Raw genomic sequence first — 13,132 nt, 5'->3', positions numbered from 1 at the left:
GACCTAAATCTTTTTCTGCCTTATGTCTTGTATCAACGTATCCACCTATGTAAATTCAGTGTACAGAGCTAAGCAAAATGGTAGCATTTTATATTCTCACTTCCTCAAGTGTAAATAAGCAGAAAATCGGATTACTCTAAAATTGCTGTCACTCAGCAATAGTACAGGTTCACACCGATCCATTTCCTAACATACCTAGACAAATCACTGTACCTAATTGCTAGCTAGTTGAAAAAAGCTTCCATCCGGTTATATGTTATTACAGTCTCTTTAAAATCTTACTTTACATGGATGCCAGTCCTTTACGTTCAAAAATCAAGTCAGCATGCACAAATGTGAAACTGGCTCACTTCACAAGACCTCTTTTCAAACTATTGATCATTCTCTATTTACTTTTCTGTGTCTGAGACATGCACACAGCTCATGTTTTCAGGTTTGTCTCTGAAGCTTTAGTGCTAGATGCTCAATTTTGTTTAGAAAAAAAAAAACTAAAATTTCCAAGTAATTGATTCTGTTGAGATTAATGTCAAAACCAAAAAGAACCCAAATAAAAAGCACATATGATGACAAGTTATAAGCAGTGATTTGAGAAGTTGTACTGTGCTTACCTAAAAAAATTTTGCATTTTGTTCTCTTTCTTAAGGATATTTTTGGTCATTTTCATTACTATTTTTTATTCTGCTTTCTCATTCAATTTTAAAATGAAAAATCCAAATGTTATCAATTGCTAGATTCTTATTTTGGCTCTCACTGAAACAGCTTTTGCAAGTGTAATTTTGCCCTGCGCAAATTATATTACATATTTCAACAATACATGGTCACAACTCCCACATCTGGTATTTATGCAGATTAAGTACTATCAAATAATCTTGTTAAAATCGTAGTCTTAATAATACATTAATTGCTCCTTATGTTTTTTCACTGCATGAAGTATTTGGATGAGATGACTTCACAAAAAGTATACATTGCTGCTGTAATCCAGAAGGATCACTGGTAGCTTTTATACTTAAAAAGCAGAGTTTACTTCCTTTACTAATAAGTAGCTAAGCAATGAACCAAAACCCTTGCAGAATAACAATGGAATTTCATTGTGTTCTCTGGCACCATGTTTCCAGTAATTGGACTAGCTTTGTATTGCTGGGAAATTTATAATAGATGTTGACTGAGGTATATCACTGCTACGGTAAGGGCTGTTCCAGGAGCTTCATGGAAAATGTAAAAACAAGGAATGAAATCCTAGCTCGGTGGAACTCTGAGGCAAAACTCCCACCGCCTTAACTGTGTCCAACATTTCATTCAGTGGTTTTGGACAAAGACCCTTACAACTCAAGACTCTCATCTTCAGAAGATTCACAGATGTGCATCACACACGTGATGTGTGACCACATTGACCAGTCAGCCTTGAAGGTCAGTGAGGCTGTGAATGATATTACCCATCTGTGTAAAGTTTTGCATGATGATGAGGAAAAAAAAATAGGCTACCTACTTATTTGGAGTTGCACTGGTGTGAATAAAAGAAGGACTTCGTTTCACAGTGCTGTATTGAATGAGATCTGCCTTAAAAAAAAAAAAAAAAAAAAAAAAAAAACGTTTTTTTGAGGTGGGGGCTAAATTATTAAGTAGTTCACAAAGAGGTGGGGTGGGTAACATCATGATTTTCTTTTGCTCAAGTGCTCTCTTTACACTCACACTGTTTCCTAAATGAATTCAATTTTTCATAGCATGTTTTCCTACAGTTGAGGCCTCCAAATTGTATGTGATTGCAGAATCTGAGGAACGCTTTCACAACTGATATAAGACAAATAAGTCTCCTGTTATGGACTGCTTCTTAATAAAAATAGTACTGGTGGATTTTAGATTTCAATCAGTTATATTACTCTGAATTAACAATTAACAACTATACTGATGCATGTAACTGATCACAGGCTGACTACCCTGATTAATTTCCATGGTTTCATTCAGCTTCAGTCTTGAAATTCCTGTGGTCTGCTGAGCAAATAAAAAATATCCCAAATTTAAAATATGACCACCATGAAAGGCTTCCAAGAGATCAGACTTTTTAATAGGATATTTGCTGTTTGTAGGGCAAACATTATGTAATTCAGAAAAAGCATTTCTTCTGAGAGTAGATCATGTGACAAAGTTTCCTCACAGCATAGAGTAATTTTTTTTTTTTTTAAATATAGTGATAAGAAAGTATAGTTTTTTTTTTTTTTTAATGTATGTGTTTATGGATAATTCAAGATAGTCTGCATTTAGGGATGATATAATTGAAGTTCTGGAGATTTAACATTAAAAATATATTTTAAAAAGTTTAGTATTAATTTTTGAACACTTCAAAAACATTATTTTGGGTTGAATTAGGCAATGAGTTTCATCCTCAAGGAGCTTAAATGGGAGAGGTATGAAAGCATGTTTTTATTGTTTTGAAGAGGTTTGAATTAGAAATATTCGTGTTTCTTTCTGACAGTTTTTAAGCAAAGCTTGAATGTTGACTCTCAAACAGCATTTTTCATAAGTTGTGAGACAGCAGGGAAAATTAACTTAAAACAATGGACAAACAACATAAGAACAACATAAAAATAGGAGAGATTGCAGGTGCTTTGATGGAATTGAAGTTCAAAATTATCATTTAAAACATTAAGAAATGGTCTAGAAAAATAGAATTAAAACAGAAAGCTTTGTTTTCACACACACAGAATTTTAGATATATATATACACGCACATCTTATAAATAATTCCATATCTTAGGAATGGGAGGGACCCGAACTTTTCAAGCACTAAATTATAGTGTAGACTTTTGATCTCCTGTATTCTGAAAGCCACAGAATAAGCAGTCTTCCTCCAGCCTATTCACGTATTTCCTCTAGGTGGAACTCTAAAGGTGCACTCATGTCCACTGTATGAAAAAGCTTAAAGTTATCCTCTTTGTAGTGTTTTCTTCAAATATGTGTTAGTTCCTAAATATTTTTAACTTATATGATTTACTACATTTTATTTTTGTTTTACAGAGAAATGGTTAATGCATGGTTTGCTGAGAGAGTTCATACCATCCCTGTCTGCAAGGAGGGAACCAAGTCTCAGAGTGAATCCTGTGCTTGTCACCAGCCTGCCTGTGCTGAGACCACCAACTCTGGGACACCAGCAAGGAAAATCTCTGCTTCTGAATTTGACAGACCATTACGGCCTATTTTTGTCAAGGACTCAGTAGGAGCAGTGAGCTTCCTCTCTGGCTCTGAAAAGAAGGAACAGATGCCTCTGCAATCTCCAAGGATTGGGACCAGTGCAGGGGATCAGTGCTCAAGGCTCTTAGAACTTGTGAAAGATATTTCTAGTCACTTGGATGTCACAGCACTTTGCCATAAAATTTTCCTACATATCCATGAGCTTATAGCAGCTGATCGCTATTCCCTGTTCTTGGTCTGCGAGGATAGCTCTAATGAGAAGTTTCTTGTAAGCAGACTGTTTGATGTGGCTGAAGGCTCCACCCTAGAAGAAGCTTCAAACAGCTGCATTCGCCTTGAGTGGAACAAGGGCATCGTGGGCCACGTGGCTGCTATCGGCCAGCCTCTGAACATCAAAAATGCCTATGAGGTAAACCAAGAAAAGCTATCTTGAACAAATCTTGAAACTAGAAAAAGATGATGTGATTTTGTCATTTTAGCATATGTATTTGGAGCCTTGTTGACTTAGTGGCAAACCTGACACTAAATTTCCCATTAGAATAGATGCATTACACATGCACACAGATGCAGAAACTTGTAGCTGTGACTAATGTTAGAGGAATGGTAGCATCAAAATCAATTATTTAAGTTTGACAGTCAGATTTTCAGCCCTATCTTAACCAGTTACATACACACCCGTATTTACATTTCTAGCTTTGGACACATAAATGTTTATGTATAAGGACATAAGATACTTCCACACGAAAATAAATGAAGTTATAAGCATGAGTAATTATTTGCAAAACTACAGTCCTGTGACTGAAAATAATTTTGAGAAGTTTATCATATCTGGGGCACAAAGAGCAGGATCTGAATGAATAAGAACAGGGTGAGGCTTTGAACTGTATAGCAGTCTCCCAAATGAAATAATACTCGGCAATTTGCATAACTTAATACAAGGCTAGATGAAAAAAGAAAGAGAATCCAGCACTGGGAGAGGACCTGTCTTACACCTCCTTTTAACATCTCTTCATTCCAGGCTGTTTGGATAGGCTTATTTTGTGCTTTGAATCTAGGGACGATGGAAGATTTAGTTAACTAATAAAAGCATAGAGGGCAAAAAATTACCACTTCTGATTGATCATCTCTTGGTTAATCTCAGTACTGTTCTTCAGAAGCAGCAAGGAGCACAGTATGATTGTATATGTTGTTTTAATTTTCAGCAAACACTTATTTAGGCACTTTGTGGAAAAGCTTTTATTGATATGTCTCCAATGGGGCATCATCTATCCTTGTATTTTAAAAGTTTTCCCTTGTTATCATGCTCAACTTGAAATCAATTATTAGAGAAAGAACAGCAGCTTTATATATAGTTACATGTGTATTTTAGTGAGATTTAAAGTTTTATAACAACAATAACTGAAAAAAAAGATGTGAGTAAAAGCAAAAACATTAACCACTTTCAGGACACTTTGTTTTTCTGTGGCCATATGTCTTTCAGTATGTTTCTGTAATTTCCTTTTGATGATAAAAGCTATACTAGAGATAGTTACTCCATGCATAAGTTCTTTATAATGATGGTCTAGGCTCAAGAAAGGCTTCTAAAATTGTTTTGTTGTTCTTTCTGGCAGTTGTATTTATCCACAGGCACTCATGTTCCATATAAATGTTGTTTTGTTGTTTTTGTTTTTGTTTTTCCTGTTAACCCACTCCAGCAGTAACAACTTTGCTATCTTAGGTAACAGTTAATAATTATATAAAGGTTCCATTACTAGCTCAGTCAGATACTGTACTTTTTTAACCTTTAAACCAGGGAAGAAAAAGAAACAGTCTTTAAGCAAGTAGTCAACTAACTATTTTTTTCTCCTATATCAGGATCCACGATTCAATGCAGAAGTTGACCAGATCACGGGGTATAAGACTCAGAGTATTCTTTGTATGCCAATAAAGAATCACAGGGAAGAGGTAAGTTGCAGCATTGGGTTCACTTCATGTAATACAGTTTCCAGATATGCTAATTCTTTCAACTTTCATTAGCTGTCAGTCATTATCTTACAGCATAAACCCGTATCTTTTTTTTAAAAAAAGACTGCGTGCTTATGATTGCTCGGACTTTTATCTTATCTAGTTCAGTAATGTAAGCCAAAGGGAATTGTCAAGAAGAGTTTAACCCCCCAGATGCAGAAGTAGAATATACGAATTTAACTTCAGAAGTGCTGTTCATGTTTCCTGTACCTAGTATCTGTCAGCATTAAAGTTCTCTGCAGGTTTATTGGTCTATCTCAGCGCACACTCAGATTGCAATTAAGAGTTACTGTGCTTTAGCTTGGGTTTTATCTAGGTTATGTTCTTTAGAGTACATAAATTATTTTTTTATCATTGTATAAAAGGTTTTTACATTCTGTTAACTCAGCTCATAAGTAATAAATTAAGAAACACATTAAATGCTTAAGATCAGGCATTGAAAACACGTGGTGTTGATGTGATTTAGAGAAGTCATTGATAAGTCATGTAATGTAAAGTCAAATTACTTCAAATATAAAATAATGTGAACTCCTGCATGTATTTCCCATCAGTGCTACTTCTCACAGAAGTTCTACCTTCCTACCTGATACCCTACCTGATACAATTGCAGTAGGGAGAATTCTTATTACAAACTTGTCTTCTAGCATTGACCACTTCAAGAGTACATTCAGTGAAGACAAAGCACAAAACTGGGATCAAAAAAAAAGCAGGCACCACTGTTTTACTTAGGTAGTTAGGATTTCTTAATTGGTTGGTATTTTTGTGTGTGTGTATTTTGTTTGGTTTTTGATCCTGAAAGCAGTAGCCTTCAGGTACATCATCAGTTCTTAGGAGGCTTGCACAGCATAGGGTTCTTTATAGAGTACATCAGAGCTTTAAGATGAAGATCTTCTTTCCTGTAATTCCTTTATTTTTCAGAGTATTTATCATTTGGTTCCAGAAAGTTCAAACTCCAAAAACAGATGTTGCCAAGATTGTTTTGAAGATATCATACCTTCTTTTTCTTGCCTTTCCATTTTCCATAAACACTTGACTGAGTTTATTTGTTGAATCTAACTGTAGCTGGCTCAGACGATCAGCCAGGATTTCCTTTCTTCACCTATTGCAAATTTTGGTTTAAAATATTCTTTCAATTTTTCCAAGGACAGAACTTGAAACTGACTTGACACTACCTTGCGGACAGTGCTTCTAGTCTTCCTCTCCTAGTCCCAAACCCGCTTCGAAGTCTTCCCATTTCCAGCTGGCAGCAGCCACTGCTGGCCCTGGGCCAGCTGATGAGCAAATCAGATGCTGTGTGGAGCAGCATTCCATGTCAGGCTGATGCAAGGTTTTAAATTTCACCCATGCCATCCCATTTTCTTTTTGTTGAATAGAAGAAAAAATGCTGTGTTCTATATAAGCGGGATCAGAAATGAAGTACAAGATCTTGCTAGCCAGGGAGCACCAAAGTGCAAACTTCTCATTGTGCCTTTGTGGTAGGTAGGGAAAGAATAAGAACTGTAGTCTGTTAGTGAAACACCATGACTTACAGGCTGAGTAAGCCTGCAATTGGCCGTATCTTCAGCTAGGTTTCTACTCCTAAGTGCATCAGCAAGTGGAAATGAAGCAGGGACATGTTTATTTTGAAAGCTTCAGCCAATGTGAAGTTTGAAGAGTCTGTTACACTCATTCTTGTATGCAATAATTTGAAGGGGTTAAACTAGAAAATCTCTCCTAGGAAAAGATAACACTTATTTTTTCCTGAATTTGAAGTCTATACCAGAAGGTTTTTGTTCCTCTCACCATAACAGTTTGCTAACATGCTTCTGGAGAGATTTTGGAGTCAGGGAAAATCAGCCTTTAATTTGCCATCTGCTTTTTCTGTTTAAAAAAAAATAAATAAAACAGAATATGGGCTCCTCCCTGTGATAAATAAATAAATTCCCAAAGCCCCTCTAGAAATACGGAGGCTAGCGACTGCTTCCTTAGCCCAGGATGTCAGCAGTCACAGTCAAGAGATGATTCTGGAAAACATCCAAAAATAAACACTGAGAATGAGAAGCAACTGTGACTTTTTTGTATGTTTGTTTAGTATTGGTACTATTTTTTAAAACAAAAGAGTAAATAATTGAGATTAAGAAAATCTCATGCTGATTATTAAATCCTCTGGGCCGGCTGAAGTACGGAGATTTTTCCAGTAGATGTTTTTCACATTTTCCTGTATTTCCATGAGGCATGTGAGAAACCAACATCTCACTTAAAAATAACTACTAATAAGAAATTCCATAGATGAAAAGAAGAGCTCATAAAAAGGACTCAAGAAATAATAGTAATCTTAAAAGGGCAAATAGTGAAAATGAGTACCTCTGCACAGATGCATACCAAAAATGGAATCACATTCACTTGATAGCAGGACTCTTTTTCAGTCCCCTACTTGAGCTGTTCTTGCTGACACAAATGTCAGAGAAACGTTGCATTTCAGATCCTGAAAATTCTGCTGACTATGTCATCTAATATCAGATCATAGAAGCTTGTACAGTGCTAGCTTTGTAACGAGTTTTTTCATTTTCCCATGAAAGACTGCAAATACAAACTGACTGAGCTTGGTATGTAGCTTCAGGGGCTTTGAACAAAGTTCTGGCACTTGGAAATCAGTGCTGTATAATGTCTAATAATTAAACAGAAATTCCATCCACCCCATCATATGCCAAAAGATTGCCATGTGACGCTTTCTGTCATGCTAAACTATATTATTTGTTGTTTATAACCATTGAAGAAAACAGTGAGAAAGACAGGCCTTGAGTAATCTGAATTGCCCTCTGCTTAAAACAAACAACAAAATGATTCTAGGTGAAATCATCTAAAGCTATCCCAGTATTTAAAATTGTCCTAAGGTGACTGTGAAGCCACAGCAAAGACTCCATTTTTCATCCTAAAAGAGTTTCTCTTCTGGTGATTCTTCTGTTGCAGCAGATAACTTTACAGAGTTAAACATATTCACATCAATATATGAAATGTGTAGAGTTATCGAGACATCAATCTATAGACCTACTCTGTGTATCAGAGAACACCTCAAAACCTTCAAAACAGAGTGAATTAGCATCCTCAGTAGTACAAAAAAAAAAAAAATCAAATGAAAAGTCAGTATTATCCAGCTCATACCACAGCTATCAAGGCTATTTCTTTTACAAGACAAAAATGATGGCCACGGGATTTAGCTGTAGCTATTAATACTAACCATTCTAGTGCTATAGTGTTTATGTAGAAATCAGGGATTTATCACTAGTGGCAGAAGATCTAAGGTTCGCAGAATCGTGTAGGTTGGAAGAGACCTCCAAGCTCCCCTAGTCCAACCTCTGACCTAACACTAACAAGTCCTCCACTAAACCATATCCCTAAGCTCTACATCTAAATGCCTTTTAAAGACCTCCAGGGATGGTGACTCAACAACTTCCCTGGGCAGCCCATTCCAGTGCCTAACAACCCTTTCAGTAAAGAAGTTCTTCCTAACATCCAACCTAAACCTCCCCAGGTGCAACTTTAGTCCATTCCCCCTCGTCCTGTGGCTGTTCATATTATGTATGTGAAAATGCATTTTTGGTGTGTCCTTAAACCTTCAATTTTTTTTCAGAAGCTCCAAATTCTACTGATTTGCCTTCTATAGTACCCTTAATGAAGTGAGTAAATGCAGTAGCACTTTTTTTCCCCTGATTTTGCTTGGTCTTGGATTCAAACACCCAGAAAAAAGACTACAGAAGTTGTCGGAGAAATTCTCAAGGTGATAATTACTTGCATCTGGTTTTGTAGACATTTGCAAACAAACACTCATTTTGGAAAAAAAAATCTTACAGAACTGAATAGTGAATGGAAGTCATTAGCTTGAAGCAACTTATGCAGTTATTGAGAACTGATACAAAGCTCAGTACAGCTGTCTGGTTTGCAATATCTGCAGAGGGGATGGTTCCTGACTGGAAGAGTCATCATAGCTGTAGTAGAATCTGTACAGGAATGTGTTTTTTTTTTTCCTTTCTGGTGTGCAAAATAATTTCCACAAAATACTATTTTGGTTTAAATCCTATTAAAATCTGTAGGATTTTCTTATGTGAGAACTTCTAGTTGAATTAACTGAGACCTATCTGCTGGGCTCTGAGCCTAAAGTATGTGGAATTGAACTTCCCACTAATTGGCAAGGCAAATCTTCTGTTCTGGCAATGATCACTCCAATTGTTTAGTTGTGTTTTGTTTTGTTTTAATTTGTCCTGTCCTCTCACTGGGAAACTTTTCGGCATACATCAGGATGGTATTCTGTCTACAACAGCCATTCAAAGTATCCTGCTGAACTTTATAAAACGTAACCAGGCGTGTTATGGTTAGCCAACTGAATTCTTTTTTCCCACAATGCCAACTTCAGGTACAACGCATCACAGTGACTGCAGTATAGCCAAGCTACCTTGAAACAAACTACCTCCAGTTCCAGTAGCAGTCTTACTGCAGGATTATGGAGATCGGTAATTTGCTGCTTGGGAGGATTTTCAACTAATGCTGAGATGTATTATAGTAGCTAGACTGCTAGGAATCACACAGGCTACTGTTGGCAAGAATGGTAGAAGAGGATGTGAAAGTTTTTGTTGATTAAAAATGAAAGTCTGTAAATACAGGGCTGTCCCTATAGGATAGTTTTATAAGCCTGATTCAAAGATGTACAAAAGCAGGAGAGCAATAAGCTTAAAACCACTGTCTGTCCTCTCATGTGGATATGTTTCTATCTTTAAAATGAGATAAAAGTTGAGTTTTTCTCTCCCTGTTACCATTCTTTGGCTTAATGTCACTTTTCTTCAGGTGCCAGCAAAATATTTTTTATTTATTTATTCTTAGGACACAAAATGGTATTTTTAAATCAACTGAAATCAGAACCAACTAAAAAAGGTACTAGCTCCCTGTAGAGCGGGAACAGCTTTTACAGAGTTAGGTCTGGAGTCCTAATATACAAAAAAAATGTAGCATGAAACAATCCAGGTAAAACTCATATCTGTCGTCATCTACTGAGAGATGCTCCAGGTAGCCTGCTACTTTTAGAGGCAGGAGGCAGCTAACAGTAGAAAAGAGTGAAAATAATGTCCTCTGATAATTAGAGGAAATCTCTCCCTGTAATGTGGATCAGGTTTTATTAAATTGGATAAGTGGTAGAGCTAGAGAGGAAAGCTTACAGAACAAACAGCAGCACTGGAAGATTGCCTGTGTTGCCAGCAAGAGTAGAGTTAGGAGAGCTGTGTTCCGAGGTGGTAAAACAGGTACGGCTTCTGACTTAGTAATTGGTGGCTATTTTTTCCTCTTTTTTGGTGGAGTAGTTCTCTGTCAATCCCCATCAAAACTGCTTTCTGTGTTCATGACGTATGTCTGTCTTATATCATCTGAATGGAAAATCACAAAGTGTTTGGTTTCTGATTCAAGGGGATTTTTTCCAGTGACCTTAAAGAAGGCTAGACCAAGGACTGAGGTCCCTTACATACAGCATGTTTGCTTCTGCCCACCCCTTTTGTACTTCCAATACAGCAAACCTGGATGAAGGCTCTTGCTAGGAGCTGCGTGACTAGTTTATACAACACCAACCTAGTCAGACTGGGAATAAAGCTCATCAGTTCGTAGCACTTGACAGCTTGCTGGTTACTTTAAGGATTAGGACACAAGATTACAGGTCTCTAAATATAAGCAAATAATAATTACTGCAGTCTTTACTCTCCCTTAATCTTGGTTTTCTTTGGTCCATAGTACTTTCTTATGATTTCCTCTAGGAGTTATCCCCTTTCACGGCTGTTTTAGCCCCTCTCTGGCCCAGTAGTTTTGCCTTGGGTGAACAAGAAGCATGCAGGATAATTCAGTAGGTATAACAAGACAGTGACAAATAAAAAGTACCTTTGCTTTAGTGCTACAGGACTCCCCTTTCAAGAAGGTTAATTTGGTGCCTGCTTGTAAAAGAAGTAATGAAAGATGAAGTAATGTGCCTATGTAACTTAATACCTTTTTGTTAGACTGGAACAGAGCATTCATCAGTGAATCTTCAAGTGGGCTGTCATTTTTTTTTTACAGTGTTCGTCAGGATTTACAGAGAATGTTTTATTTCAGATATGAAGTAACGTGTCTTCTTTATTGTCATACAGATTTCACACTTTAATTTACCTGTTATCTGAGTAAGTTTTCTGTATAGCTGAGCTCATAGTAGTTACAGTCACCTTTGATTCAAAATTTGTGCTGGTGTGAATGTAACTCCCAGGTGGAGGGATCAGGCCTGTCGTCTTTTCAGATTTGTTTATAGCAAGTTTCAAAAAAAATTAATTTTTGGTTTTCACACTGTTAGGATTCACTAAAATGCAAGCCTGTGTTCTCCATGGCCTAAAATGCTTTCACATGATTTAGTTTTGTCCTAATTACATAATTACATCAGTAACAGGAACAAACCCTCCTGAGTTTTTACATCTCCTCCTAATTACCTGCTTGTAGGCAAGACTCCAATGTCTAACTAATACACATCTTAGTGAAGTTCACTTGAATTTGTACTGATATAAATCAGAATAAGGCCAGAATCTGGACCAGCTTAATCATGGCACATACTACAAAAGTTTTCTTGCTTTTTTTTTTTTTTTTTTTTTTTTTTTACAAAAAGAAGTGTTTTATGCAGTTTGTCATCTGCATAAAATTTTTTATCATCATCAAGACAAGCAGGATTTTTTTAGCAGGTTTACTCTCCTCATTACTCCTTCCTCCTTCTGTTAAAAGCTTTTATTGGAAGACCTTAACAAAGATACAAAAATGACCATTTCTCTTGAAGCACATGCCTTTTTTTAATGTATGAGTAACCTGCAGGGCGAAATAGTCTTTTTGCTGTATTGGTGTGGTATTTTTACTGTTTTATTTTTTAGCTTTTTTAAGCACCACAGGTCTTCCTTTCATTGGGGGAGGTGTTTATGCACAATGAAAGTACTCACCTCTTAATTCTTAAACTCCATAATGATGCCTCTGAACTCATCATAATTGTCTTTGCCTGTGCTGGACCAAAGCTGGAAAAAAATAAATAAATAAATAAGAACCCCCCAAAAAGACAGTGGTGTGGGAAAAGGTCTAATCATTAGCCTTTTCACGTGCGGGTTAACGTAAAAACATATACATTTATTAAAGGATTTGCTTACTACTCAAAGTCTGCTTTAGAAGTATATATGGCAGGTACATTGTTATTACAGTGAGAATGTTCACTAGGTAAGAAGTTTTCCCTGAAGTCAAGGAGAAGTTAACTGTGGGAAGAACTGGGTTGTATGGAATGGACTTGACAGCTGAGCTTTATTTCAGATGGACATTTTTGAGCCCACAGTTGGCACTGATTCATGCTGCAGAACACTGACCTTGTAACATCAGTATTTTGGGAATGCTGGTGTGAGAGATGGTAAATTGTTGTCTTTTCCATTACAAAAACATAACTATATCCCCTCCTTCAGTATAGGAGTTACACATTGAAATGATTAACAGCCAAGTACAGTTTTTTAAACGTGCACACCACATAGTTTTTTTTCTGATATTGTTTATCCAAAAAAGCAAGATGAAAATATGCTGTCATTAACAACTTGCAATGGTCTTACACTACTTAGATTTCAAACAAAGCAAATTGTTTTGTTTTGTCAATCATTTACTTTAGATCTGACAAAAATGTCTAAAAAGAATCAAAAGCTTTACATGTACTTTATAGCTTATTACCACATACCCATTCATGTTATTGTACTCAGCTTCATCTGTTCTAGCAAATTCTAGCCTCAGAGTTCACTGCACTGTAGATTTACTGGCCTTAGCAGAAGAGGAGATCCAGCCATTTAAATAGATGTAACCATGTTAATTGTAATGAAGTGCAGGGTTTTAGTGAGTGACTTCTAGCTCCTCCCAGTTTCCAGCCTACATCTCCTGCCTCTTGTTCTGGTGCT

The 13,132-nt window shown here is 36.5% G+C and overlaps 2 protein-coding genes across 7 annotated transcripts in view; one reads left to right on the top strand and one right to left on the bottom strand.

Annotated features, from left to right (window-relative positions):
- The window catches only part of PDE5A (phosphodiesterase 5A), a 134,851-nt gene that overhangs the window by 81,861 nt on the left and 39,858 nt on the right, over positions 1–13,132 (top strand). For all 6 annotated transcript variants that reach the window (XM_084518772.1, XM_084518770.1, XM_084518769.1 and 3 more), the window contains exons 2-3: positions 3,012–3,594; positions 5,040–5,129. In XM_084518772.1, coding sequence (XP_084374898.1) covers positions 3,016–3,594; positions 5,040–5,129 — 669 coding nt within the window. In that variant the 5' untranslated portion in view covers positions 3,012–3,015. The remainder of the gene's footprint in view (positions 1–3,011; positions 3,595–5,039; positions 5,130–13,132) is intronic.
- LOC311436519 (uncharacterized protein) overlaps positions 11,800–13,132 on the bottom strand; it is a 55,029-nt gene continuing 53,696 nt past the window's right edge. Inside the window, exon 4 of the mRNA XM_084518778.1 lies at positions 11,800–12,223. The gene's annotated coding sequence lies outside the window, so the exon portion shown is untranslated. The remainder of the gene's footprint in view (positions 12,224–13,132) is intronic.

This window comes from Aythya ferina (assembly GCF_964211825.1).
Source record: "Aythya ferina genome assembly, chromosome: 4".
In the NCBI taxonomy this organism is placed as follows: Eukaryota; Metazoa; Chordata; class Aves; order Anseriformes; family Anatidae; genus Aythya; species Aythya ferina.
This window is presented reverse-complemented; position numbering and strand designations above follow the sequence as displayed.